This window comes from Doryrhamphus excisus, chromosome 6, assembly GCF_030265055.1.
Source record: "Doryrhamphus excisus isolate RoL2022-K1 chromosome 6, RoL_Dexc_1.0, whole genome shotgun sequence".
NCBI classification, from domain to species: domain Eukaryota; kingdom Metazoa; phylum Chordata; class Actinopteri; order Syngnathiformes; family Syngnathidae; genus Doryrhamphus; species Doryrhamphus excisus.
Window position 1 is genome coordinate 9,803,250 of NC_080471.1, and position 13,286 is coordinate 9,816,535.

The 13,286-nt window shown below is 40.4% G+C and overlaps 2 protein-coding genes across 2 annotated transcripts; both read right to left on the minus strand.

Annotated features, from left to right (window-relative positions):
* Positions 1-348: 348 nt before the first annotated feature.
* samm50 (SAMM50 sorting and assembly machinery component) lies at positions 349-10,615 on the minus strand. Its single transcript, XM_058075308.1, has 15 exons — positions 10,453-10,615; positions 8,626-8,736; positions 8,456-8,557; positions 8,286-8,373; positions 7,458-7,564; positions 7,219-7,349; positions 7,059-7,146; positions 6,857-6,985; positions 4,769-4,840; positions 4,603-4,689; positions 4,461-4,531; positions 2,871-2,938; positions 2,635-2,781; positions 2,266-2,407; positions 349-502 (listed from the first exon to the last, which is right to left on the minus strand). Exons 1-15 carry the CDS (start codon positions 10,471-10,473, stop codon positions 457-459), a joined length of 1,410 nt encoding a protein of 469 aa, XP_057931291.1. The 5' UTR covers positions 10,474-10,615; the 3' UTR covers positions 349-456.
* A 293-nt stretch (positions 10,616-10,908) lies between these two features.
* On the minus strand, positions 10,909-12,910 carry si:dkey-42p14.3 (EF-hand calcium-binding domain-containing protein 10). Its single transcript, XM_058075989.1, has 4 exons — positions 12,693-12,910; positions 11,368-11,538; positions 11,215-11,305; positions 10,909-11,133 (listed from the first exon to the last, which is right to left on the minus strand). Exons 1-4 carry the CDS (start codon positions 12,793-12,795, stop codon positions 11,088-11,090), a joined length of 411 nt encoding a protein of 136 aa, XP_057931972.1. The 5' UTR covers positions 12,796-12,910; the 3' UTR covers positions 10,909-11,087.
* Between the last annotated feature and the right edge of the window lie 376 nt (positions 12,911-13,286).

The window sequence follows — 13,286 nt, forward strand, 5'->3', positions numbered from 1 at the left end:
TCCATTTAGCTCAACTGCACGAAATATTTTGTAATTAAAAATGCGAAACAATCACAGTTTTTCCAATACACATATTTGCAAACGCAGCTCTATTAATGTAATTCGTCATTAGTGAAAGAAAGCATTACTTGAGGAAGTTAGAAATATTTGCCAAACTAGTACATACGGCTTCAGCACAAAAAGTCTTATTTTCTTTAGGTCACAACTTTGCTGATTTGCCAGGAGTCCTTGAACACTTAATCATTTCCATGGGTATTCATTTGTCTCCACCTTGTGGTCACTTTGCAGCTCTTAGGCATCGAGCTCAGCAAAGCGGGTTTTGGGGGGGGGAAATCCACACCACAGCACTTCAGTGCAAACACGTTTATTGATGTGATAAGTTGCAACAAACATCCACTACAAGCAATCGTCCCTTTCAACAACTACTACATGTGGTGCTGTGGGGCTACTGTGGCTTCAGAGGAACCGGATTCCTGCTCCAAACTGGACCCCATCGCATATCCTGAAAGGTGTTCAGAACAAACCAAATGAACAATTACATAAAAACACATCTGTCTACCAGTAGGGGACTTCAGGCATGGGCTGGTATGAGATTCTGATGGTTACCATGGTTTCACTGTAATATAATTACAGCTGTAAAATGTCTTCATTTGAAATATTTTATTGAAAAGAAGATAATTTTGTTTCCGTTGAACAGATTACATTATGCAGTAGAACACAGTGAAATTTGAATAGAAAATACATTTTAAAAAGTAACTGAATTATTTATAAATTAGTGTGATGGAGGGCGGCACGGCGGTCTAGTGGTTAGCGAGCAGACCTCACAGCTAGGACACCAGGGTTCAATTCCACCCTTGGCCATCTCTGTGTGGAGTTTGCATGTGCATGCGTGGGTTTTCTCCGGGTACTCCGGTTTCCTCCCACATTCCAAAAACATGCCAGGTGGACATCGGAATAGCTTGAATGTTTTATTTTTTGTCATTTTTCATTCTGCTCAGCAGAAGAAAGAGCCTGCATGTCAGCTTTGTTTTATTATTAGTATTAGCTAATAACACATTAGCTATTAGTATTAACATTTTTGGGTAGCAAGTTATTAATAGGGCTGCACGGCGGACGAGTGGTTACCGCGCAGGGCACCCCTGGCCATCTCTGTGTGGAGTTTGCATGTTCTCCCCGTGCATGCGTGGGTTTTCTCCGGGTACTCCGGTTTCCTAAAATTCCCACATTCCAAAAACATGCTAGGTTAATTGGTGACTCCAAATTGTCCATAGGTATGAATGTGAGTGTGAATGGTTGTTTGTCTATATGTGCCCTGCCTCTCGCCCAAAGACAGCTGGGATAGGCTCCAGCAGCCCCCACGACCCTCGTGAGGAAAAAGCAGTAGAAAATGAATGAATGAATAGTGTGATGGAAAAAGTTACATTTCACAGGTATAACATAGGTTACACAATGTGTGAATTACTTTATGGCCTTTTGTAGAACTTCAACTTTTGTATCCGAGCACATCCTGCTGCAGGAGGCTATCTGTAACCTGGGGTTAGGGACAGTTTCGGAGGGGGTCACTCTTTGATAAAAGCTCCCCCTTCACGGGACAGGGGACATCAGGAGGTACCCACCAAGTGGTTGACCTCACAGTCAGGAAGTTATCTAGCATAGGTACGACAAACCATGCCAGAAGAATGGGTATGGGGGTTAGGGTACATCTTCTTAATGTACATCCCTGTGAAGGAATCTTTCACATTTTCAATTACTAATGCTATATTAGTGTATTTTGTCATTTACTATGTGCTCTAAGGTGCAACATGTAGTGTCAATATGTGTTTCTTTCCACTACAATATTCATGTCAAAAATTTACTTAATTAGTGTTATTTGCTTATATATTAATTCAATAGCTGCAAAGCCATGTGAAATACAAACTAAATACTTAAGCTACAGCATACAAAATTCTACGAGGGCACATGTCTCGCCACACTGGCACTGCTAGATGCCGAGTCAGCTAATGCCACTGCCTGCTATTCCGTTTGCTGACTTTGGCAACACAGCTCATGCCTGTGGTTTCAACGCATCGGAGCCTAGTTCCAACTGTGAGGAATAACAAAGACAAAGTATTTTCACATAGTGGCAGCACTCAACCTCCATTTTCTCTCATACCATAAGACGTTATGACTGGTATTTTAACAGTTTTGAAACCGTGACTTTTTTCATACAGTGGTATACCTTGAAACCGACAACCAGCCCATGCCGTCTTTTTGCATGTCTTTTACCTGTCTCCACTCTGGACTCCCATGGGAATGCAGTAATTCAGCTCCAGTCTGGCAATGTTCCCCAAACGCAGCACAATGCCAAGTCCATATGACCAGCGAATGCACTCTGCCAGTTTCTTCAAATGTGCTTGCGGACCCTCCCCTGGGTATTAGAAAGATAAAGCTACTTATTATTGCTTCCCAAAGAAAACAATAAGGCCATTAATCGTGATACACATGTAGAGGAAGACCAAACAAACTATTTCCATAAGAAATAATGGAAATAAAATAATTTGTTCTTGAGTCAACCTTTTGAATACATTTTGTTCAAATGACGACATGTCCAACCTTCGGGACATCAAACTTTGGAGGTTCCACTCGGCTACTCACCATAGTTGAGGTTACAAAGGTTTCCGGCATTGAGAAAGAAGTGTGTTCGGAAGAGGTCACCAAAGCCCCCTCTGCCAGGCCGGAAAGGTAGAGGGGTGTAGAGGTGAAGGCCTCCCGCCCAGTAAGCTTCTCCTCCGAGGTAATCACCTGCCGTACCAGAAAAACCAGCGCACTACATGTTACGAATACAGCAAAATAAAAACTATCAAAGCGTTCAGTGCAAGGTGACATCTCACCTTCACTTTGTGGGCCCATGCTGTACATGCTGAAACCACGAATACTGGTGGGGCCGCCTAGGTAGAACCTGGAGGGATTATAACATGTTGGGTTAAAAATGAAAAAATTTGGAAAAGAAAAAATCACAACCGATATGAGTTGGTTTAGCCTTGACTGCTAGTTGGGTGACGGTGGAATTTATTCATTCATTCATTCATTCATTTTCTGCTGCTTATCCTCATGAGGGTCGCGAGGGGGTGCTGGAGCCTATTTATGTCCCTTGAAAAATGTCCGGTACTGAGAGGGATGTCTGTGAACGAATGAGGAAAGGTTACTTTTACCTTCACTGAAGACTACTGTTGCCAAACACTCAATGTAGCAGCAAGGCAGCACAAGGATACCATGTTCTTGTTTTGTCATGAGTTATTTCTCATATTTAATAGTGTTTCTCACCTTCTTTATGAAAATGCTGGCACTTTGTTTGGCTGTGTTTTGGGTTACAGTATTGAGGTGAGAAACACTACTGAATTCAAGAAACCACTCATGTCAAAACAGGAAGGTGGTTGATCTCACTGCCACTTTTTGTCTTTGGGGACAATTGTCAAGAATCATGTCTTCAATGAAGGTAAAAGTAACCTTAAATATTCATTTCTCCCACACGCCTTGTGGCTTTTCAACACAACAGAGGGGTAGTGATAAAAACCTGTTTTGTACACTATTTATTCATGTTTTCTTATTCTATTTTCTTTGATTAAGTGTTTAAAGGGGATCTATTATGCTCATTTTCAGCACTTTGTATTGAGTTGTTGACTCCTATAACGCAGCTACACACAATAACCCGCACATAAAAGCTTTCTAGATCTTGCAGATTCTGCACGTCTTTCTGCTGTGTTACCATGGACTTCCTGTTTCCAACCCAAACAGGTTTTAATTTACACTACCCCCGGCCCTCCTCTAGGTATGCCCTCTCCCCTGTGATTCATCAAATTCCCACATGCTCCCAAGGTTTTCCGGATACGTAGGTCTGCGTTGACTAAGTGCAGGCAATCTGCAGCCCAAATACTGTAAGGAAGTCCCGATCGCATTGAGGTCAGTAGAACTCAGTGTAAGAAAAAACCCTGTAAAACCGAGCAAGCAAAGCTATCCAAAACTTCTAAATCCGCAAACCTCATTATCTGACGCTTTTGCATTGTTGTTGAGAATACAATATTGTAACAACATTTACTGTATATGTCAGAAAAGTGGAAAAAGCACAATATGTCCCCTTTAAATTTATTATGACTTTTTTTTGCAGAACTGCTGGAAATGTGAATTTATTTATCCAGCCATTTGCACACAATTCTAATTGTTTTCTCCATGTTAAACTATAATTATAAAATTATAAAAACGTGTTTTGTGTTAAAAAAAAAATTCTGGAATGGATGAATTGGATTTACATTGTTTCTTATGAGACAAATTAATTCAGTTAGTGTCCCTTTCAGTTAAAGTCAGACCTTCTGGAATGAATGAATGATGTTAACCAAGGTTCCACCGGACACACGACTCACAAAAAGTCAGGGATATTATTTGGATGCCATTTTGGATATGGCTGTCTTAAAATGAGGAGTTACCTGTCCGCTATGCTTGTGGGCTTGTCACCAATAGGCAGGAGCAGACCGCCCCACAAGGAGGCAGACAGAACCTAAGCAGACGAGCCAACAAGCTTAAAACACAAATATGGAGGGCATTCACTTCAAATTGATAGGATCTCACCGAGTCCCAGAAGAGAGTTTTGTTCAGCTGGATCTCAAAGTCCTCCTTCAGGAAGCTGGCATCCCCACCAGTGTACCCAGCTAGCTCCTGAACACAACACAAAACCACAAGTTGGGTTGCGTGTACTCGCTGGATTACTGTCTGAGTCTTTGTTTGTCGTAGCAACCTGATGCAGCTTCAGCAGGCCGCCTCTCCTGGGCAGAATTGAGGAGTTTCTGGTGTCGATGACCATGGCGTGCTGGGAAGAGGGCGACAATTCGAGTGGCGTCAGCTTTTTACTGGCCACAAGAGGTCATAGAGTCATCACCTTCGTTAACCTGATTGCCAGTAAAGATATATGATAGCTTAGGCTCCCAAAGTGGGGTTCGCATCCCCCCAGGTGTATGCCAATTGTCATGGGGGTACATGAATAACAATGAAAAACAATTAGCACCTAACACTCACAATTACGAGTGTGCCTGAATTGCGCAAGAAAGGAACAGAAAGGAGACAGAGCATTAAGTTGCTCATTGCTCCGTGTGCATCCCATGAACAAATAAGCATATTTGATGATTATTTTATGCATTAAAAGTGATTAATCTTGAAGACTCCATTTATATTGGTGTTACAATTCCCACACGGTGCAGCAGTTAGTTATATGTCAGTGATGTCACAGTTACTATAAGAAAAAGTAATCCGACCACTGACTACTGATTACGAAATTAAAAAGTAACTTACTTTACAGATTACTTTATTTTGAAAATAAAGTTACATTACTAGTTACTTTTTCAGTTGCTTAACAGCGGCTGCCTGCAACGTCCTTTACCCACAGAACTACAACCGGTCTTTTTTTTAAAGTAGTTATATTAAAAGCATAACTATTTTTATAGGTGCAACATCAATGTTTTTAAAGTTGAAAGTTGGCTTTCTATTTGCTGAAAAATAATGTAGTGTTGGGAGTGTTGTCCAAGCTGCTGTTTCGTGTGTGGATACTGCAAGGCCTCTGGGTTGGAGCGGGCGTTTGAAGGAAAAGGGAGTAGAACAAGAGTTCTAAGGAAGTACTGCTGTGTGTTTACATGGGTAGCTAGGTCTGCCGGCAGGACAATAAGTGTCTTATGTTGTTTTTGAAAATAAACGGCCAACTGAATACAGCCATCCTGACTACCGTTATGCAGAGTGACTGAGGATAAATCACTTAAATCAGATTACTAGTTTTGAAATAGTAACAGGCTAGATTACTCTTTAAAATACACATTTTGCCCCAGAATTACAATGGAAATTCAATATTTAAAGTTAATTAAGATAAAGAGGAGTAGGGGGTACATGGCTTCAAAGCATCACATTTTGGAGCTTCACCATGTTCTGGTTCGCAAGAAGGAAAATCACATGTTTCTCCCTAAAACAGGGGTCTCAAACACGTGGCCCGCAGGACACTAGTTTGAGGCCCCCGCCTTGATATGAAAGTTTAATGTTAGTGCGGCCCGCGCAAGTTTGATATGGATGCTGTATGGTATCATGTACCCAGAAAAAATGATTACGTTTGATTAATGTTCATGTTAAAGGTTAAATAACTGTTAATAGTTATCCTCCCTATCTGTGTGGAAGTGGTAAGTTTTTGGCTATTTAAGTTTAAAGGAAATAACTTGAAGGCTACCGTTGCTACCGTTTAGGTCGATAGCTCTCTTGTTTGCGAGTTAGCATGTGTCTCAAGACCCTGCAGTTGCACAATATGTTGTAAATAAAAAGAGTATAAATGTGACTATAGTCGTGTTTTGTCATGTCTACAGGGCTCTAATAATGCTTTGTTAATTTTAATCTGAAAAAAATAATTTGTCTACCCACCAACTATATGTGGTTTCTTAAGTTTTTATTATTTGCAGTTTTATTATTATTATATTTATTTATTACTGATTGATTGATTTATTTTCTTTATTCTTGATGTGTTTATTTATTTTTCATCTTATTTTGTGCAGAAAAATTAAAATTAAGATATTTGAGAACAGTGGAATGTTTTATCAGAGCTTTTCTTGTAGAAAATCGAAACCAAAGCAAAGTTTATTCATTTTTCTGTTTTTAATAAATGCGTTTTTTTTGTTTTTTTTTTGGAAAACCTGCTGCGGCCCACTCTCGCCCAGACCCTAGCTCCAGTGACCCCCAAGTAAATTGAGTTTGAGACCCCTGCCCTAAAAGATGTCGTACGGTGCTTGTAGACCAGGTGGTCAAAACATGGTGAATACCCTAACTGGTTAATAGTTTCATGATTTAAACCAAATACCGCAAGTGATGATTTGAGGGAATGCCCACTCTCTTCCCGGACAGCAAAAGAGGCGGTGCGAGCCAGACACCCCAAATCTCTCCACACTCCTTCCCACTTCAGTGTCTGGTTGGTCTTCCACACTGGAAACTACGGACAGAGTACAGACATGCAACTTAATGCATTCAGTTCAGCCTTCAAAATAAGGTGTTCAATTACTTACATTCAGCTCGGCAGACACACCCCGATCCGTCTCTCTCAGTGAACTCCATGGAAACTGACCAGTTACTTTGTATGCGTTGAGGGAGATGCTGGACAGTAAAAACATAGTAATGACTTGCAGCAGAAAAAAAAACATTCATCTCCTCTGCTCCAAACCTTACTTGCGTTCAAAGTTCCCTGGCTGAGGTTTGAAGAAGGACAGACCGTAGGAAGTCTCTTTGGTGCCGTAGGAAAACTGAAAGGTCAGCTTCTCAGCACGGCCAAACACATTGGGCAACTTCATGCCAAGGACCTAAAAAATCAACGAGACATCATCCAGCCTTACGGAGCAGCCTAATGTAATAGAGTGAAACCGATTTAAGTTGACATAAGCGGGTAGTAGTCCTAAAAGAAAACTCACCATGCTTCCTTCATTGTTGCCAACCATTGTGTTGTAACTGCCCGTCATCCGCCTTAGCTCCACCACTTCAAAGGTCACGTCCAGACCATTGGGAAGAGCATCCTCTCCTTCAGAGCATAAATAGGAAGATAAAGGCGTAATTTATAACCTGTCTATTACATGCAATTTATTTCAGCCATTCCTATAGAGTTGTCCCTTGCATCATCACTCATTCATTCATTCATTCATTTTCAACCGCTTATCCTCACAAGGGTCGCGGGGGTGCTGGAGCCTATCCCAGCTGTCTTCGGGCCAGAGGCAGGGTACACCCTGGACTCAGCATCACAATAAACCTGCATCACGCCAAGTCTGTGTTCAAGCGCATCATCAAGACGGAGCACCCATGTCAACCCGCTCAGCGGTAAAGGTAAAGGAGGCCACAACAGTTCCATTAACTTTATCCCATCAATTATTTTCATGTAGTAGCATGTCTCTTGGCTACAATGCATTTGCAGTATGTTTGATTTATTTGTTCAATTAAATTTTTTGCGTTGCCATGATAATAATTATTCTGACAAGGGCCTTTAGAATCAGGAGTGCTAGTCGATGTCACATGAACATTATTGGCAATGGGCCTGTTTTTTTGTCATTAAGCTAATCACACTTCAGATTCCCCTCTCAGATAGAAGATAGAATCTGACTCAAGCAAAAGAGTCATAGCTTGATTGCTCAGGCAAATGGGGTCAGAAAAGGAAAGAGGAATCAAACAGACATCCATGACGGGTACACACTAAAGAAGACCTGAAAGGGACAAGAGCTTCTAGAGTGTTGTCTATTGTGGTTATGTACCTCTGGAGGTGTCGATAACAACCTCCACTTTCCTGAATATTCCCAGACGCAGCAGCTTCTGCCTGGCGTCGTGCGACCTTTTCATCACCTGAAACAACACAGTGAGACACTTTTGAGTTAGTGAGGAATTTACACAGGAGGGTATGCAAATCTTGAGCACGTGAACATACATCAATTAGATTCCTGGCACGGAACACATCAGCGATCTCATAGGACAGCAGGTCCTCCTTGGTCCTCCCGAGCCCATCTATGTGCACTCGCTGGACCACCACCTTCAGACACAGAAGAGTATTCATGGTTGTGCAGTGTGTTGTGTCGTGAGGCACAACTTGGATCTTACATCCTTGTTTTCCAGAATTTCCTGCTTGGGCTCCTGCTCCATCTCTGGAGGCTCTATGTCGTCGGGATGAACACCCAGCTCAGGCCCATGCATGGGCAAAGGGTCCAGGCTCTGCAGAATCAGTTACAGTTTGTTACATTTTTCTCTTATTACTTAGGAGCCTTAACGTTACTTTGGTGACCTTATTTGGTCAAACAGGGTTCAAATAGTAGAAACACCACGGCAATCTATTAGCACAATAATAAACTACAGCTGTCAAATGATATTACAAAATGTATTGAAATGTCTTTCAAATGTATTTCTGTTTAATTGAGTAATTGGAAAGAACAAATTCTAGCTTGGTTCAAGAGAAATAACAAATTCACAAGAAAAAATAAAACATTTCACTAAGTAATGAAGGACCAATTGGTTGAATGATAATCAAGTGTTCATTCATTTTCTACCGCTTATCCTCACAAGTGTCGCGGGCGTGCTGGAGCCTATCCCAGCTGTCTTCGGGCAAGAGGCGGGGTACACCCTGGACTGGTCGCCAGCCAATCACAGGGCACATATAGACAAACAACCATTCTGTGCAATATCTGATCAACCTCCATGTGCAATATTAAGGGCTCGAAATGCAATATACTAAGTTCCATGTGAAGCATTTCCATAATGCCTCATATTAACTCACTAGCAAGATCTCAGTGTATAGACTGGTCATATATCTCATCTCATTTCATATTATCAACATACTGTATTGTATATAACTCTGGGAAAAACTGCTGATTTTGTTAATACTTGGGTTGTTTATATTGTTTATTTTTCTATGTTGTGTATTTTTGTACTGCTTAACTGATTCTGTACTCTTGCTGCTGTGCAATGCAAATTTCCCCACTGAGGGACGAATAAAGGCATATCTTATCTTATCTTATTCACACTCACATTCATACCTATGGACAATTTGGAGTCGCCAATTAACCTAGCATGTTTTTGGAATGTGGGAGGAAACCGGAGTACCCGGAGAAAACCCATGCATGCACGGGGAGAACATGCAAACTCCACACAGAGATGGCCATGGGTGGAATTGAACTTGGGTCTCCTAGCTGTGTGGCCTGCGCACTAACCACTCCTCTGCCGTGCTATACTATATACTTATACTATATGCAATTTATGACTGCACAAGAAAGTCTAACTGGTGTGAATGAAGCAGGCAAACAAAGATGTAGTTGAAATAAAATGCTATATTCGAAATGTTTAGGATAAGGTGTATCTGGAACAACATATAAGAAACAGTCAGTAAAAACATATTATGGAGGTTTTCTGTGTTTATGATAGGAGGTAAAACTTTGGGAAATGGTCTTTTTAAAATACATTGCAGGCTGGAGAGTTGGGAGCACCCCTGTGTTAGATGGTGGTGGTGTTCTTATATATATTTTTGGTTGAAAAAATATGTAATAATTCTCATCTCTTGTACATGTAATATATTACTAATTTATTGTTGTAACTCACTTTTTACTATCTATGGCAAAAAAAAGTCATGTTCATGCTATTTCTTTAAGCGACATTGTAAAATATGGGCACAATAACAGTGATGGGGACACCAGTAAGACATCAAATTATAGTTAGACATATAGTTAAACAAACGGCGAGCCTTCTGGCACTGAGAGGCAAAAATCTAAACTGAACAGCGGAGCCAATAGTTAATTATGAAATGCCTAATATTAAAAGGTAGCAACTGCAGGGTGTGTTTAGTCTCGTTGAAGGGTGGACTGTCAGACAGGGCCTCTCCTTAGCAGCTCAACACGCCGAGAGGTCAAACTGCAAACGGACAAGTTTGTTTTGTCTTACCCTGGCGTGGACGGTGCCCATGCTGAGCTCCACAGGACGCCGACCCGGTGAACGACACAGAAAATTTGAGAGGCAAAAAAAAGAGAGAAAAGAACAGCTAAGACGAAGCAGAGACAGGCGACAGAGAGCCACACAAGGAGGCCGCCATGTCACTTCCGGTACTTGACCACGCCCACTGCTAGGCCAGCAAATCAAAATAAAGTAACAATGGTTAATGTTGTATACAGTAAATAATATCAAACTAAAACACTGGAAATAACAATAAAGTCTTACAGTACATACATTTTATACTTTATGCCCACTGACACACAGTAAATAAGATATAAGAACAAACATATATAAAACTATACATGAAAATAATAAGATACATTGGTATTAACGATAAAATAAGTAAATGCGTAAGTAAAAATCACAGCTTTTTTCAATAAATTTGAATTTTATTTTAAATATGCACAGAAAACACTTGTTTACATCATTTCCTCCAAATCAGACATGTTTTAATGTTTTATTCTATTGTATCTATTGTATATTAATACAAATCTGTATATTTTAAAAAGCACAGCACAAGTCAAAAGGCCTACTTTGCCAACATCCATGTGCATATAAACATTTCATTGTGCACGCAGCATTACAGTTTAACGTTGTGCATATGTGGCTGAGCATCTCTCCAGGCTCTGCATCCTGTAACAATAAGGTGATGAAAACGTGTATGGTTGAAAGTGTTGAATTTGAACAAACAAGGTAGCTGACAAGTTCTCTTACCCTTCTTCTATGAAAGTATCATAGGATATTTTGTCTTCATTTACCCCTTCAGGGCACTCATTGATGTCTTTCATGCCCAATGAGATCAGAGCTGTGCAGGAAATACACGTTACTGAGTATATTAGTATACAGTAGCATTGTGAGTGGACTCACCCTGCTTGTATTGTGCAAAAGTGACATATTTTTCATTAGCTGGGTCCACAATCCCGAAGGCTGCGTCCAGATTAGCATGGCTAAGAAGACTTGGCGCTTTTGCACCACAACCACCATCTCGGGATTCTTTCAGCTGTTGCAGTTTCTCAATAAGAAACTCTTTGGGATCCTCTAAATGACAAAAAAAAGAATACATTTGGGTTCTATACTTATATTACATGAAAAGTACCTCTTAAGTACAGCATTTGTGTGCATTTATTCACATTTGACATAATCAGAATACTGACAGCAGGGCAAAAAATTGTATTGTACTTGGCAGCCACAAATTGTGCAAGTTTTCCCAAGTTTTTAAAAATGATAAAGTTTTTAAAAATGAGTTTTTAAAATGATAAGAGAGGTCTGTCATTTTCATCTGGTACACTTCAATGTGAGAGACAGAATGTGAAAAAACAGGAAATCTGCATTGTAAGAGTTTGCATAAACAAGCAAGAATTCTGTCTCTCTCAATCCAAGTCTCAGAATCCTGGAGTGGCTTAGCCAGTCTCTAGAACTCGTTTAAAGTCTGTGTTGCCCAGTGACAGCCCCAAAACATCACAAATCTAGAGAGGATCACCATGGAAGAATGCGCCAGAATACTAGCTGTGTGTGCAAACATTAGAAAGTATTTAAATTAACTTTTGTTGGTGACCAAATATTTTTTTCTGCACCATTATAGAAAAAAAAATGTTCACATTTCGTCTCTCACATAACAAGTGTACCTATGATGAAAATTACTGACCTCCCTCATCTTTTTACGTGGGAAAACTTGACAAATGCTGTTTGCTTTGTTATTTTTGTTAGCATACAAACTAAGGCTTATTTCAAATGTGCAAATCTGAGTTACTACAGATACTATTTGTACTTACAAAACAGGCATAAATACTTACAGTGGCATTTTGAATGCATAAGTGCATCAGTTCGCACTTAAATGGTGTGTGCGCAGCAATGGACCGCAAATCATCGCTAGCTTGCCTATACGTGGGATAGAACTACACAGCCAAAATCTGCACCCTCTGGGACAAAGTGTGCAGTGTACATAGTACAGCACACTGTACTTATTGAACACAGCCCACGTCTTGACAAAGTATCTCCTCGTGCTGGAAAATGTTGAGTGAATTGACTTGGGAGAGGGTGCCCTCTGCTGGACTCATAGCTGCAGTACTCTCTTTCACCTGTAGATGAAGCCATTTAACCACTTTCTACTTTTCTTCCGAAAATTAACGTTAGCAAATAAATTTGCTGGCTCAACGAGCCATAACGCCGTTTTTCATAGACAAAAGCCTCACCGGGTCTGTAAAAGAAGAGCATGCTGGTCAAGTTTTTCATAAGGTCGAAGATTTTGTGTTTTTCCAGATAAACAGCGGCTTCCTTCTCTCTGTCCGTCGCCATTTTGTCGTCGTCTCCTTGGCGTTTTGTTGGTTGCTAGGTGACGCCAACAAAGACTTTACAGCTTTGGTCACAAGTCTTTGTAGCGTCGTATTATTGTGTTCCACAGAATACCAATCTTTTTGTACATAAATACCACAATCAAAGAGTATCTTTACACTTTTCATCCGAAAATACACTGTATGAAATCACATGCTCTAAAAGTTAATCACTGTACATTATTATAGTCTATTTTGGGGATGAACTACTTTTTTTAGTTTAAGGAAAAATAACTGCATGTTCTTCTAGTTGACTGATACAGTATTGTACTTTGTGGTACTGACTCCACAGCGCCTCTGCTGGTTGGAAACAAGTGCAATCAATTTTGCTCAAATGCCATAAGGTGTAATTAGAGTCAACATTTCATTTTTTTTCTCGTTAAATTACACCTGTATGGCCTTTCCCCCATGTGTGGTCTTATTTTTGTTAAGTTTTATTTGTGCAATGAGTCACAG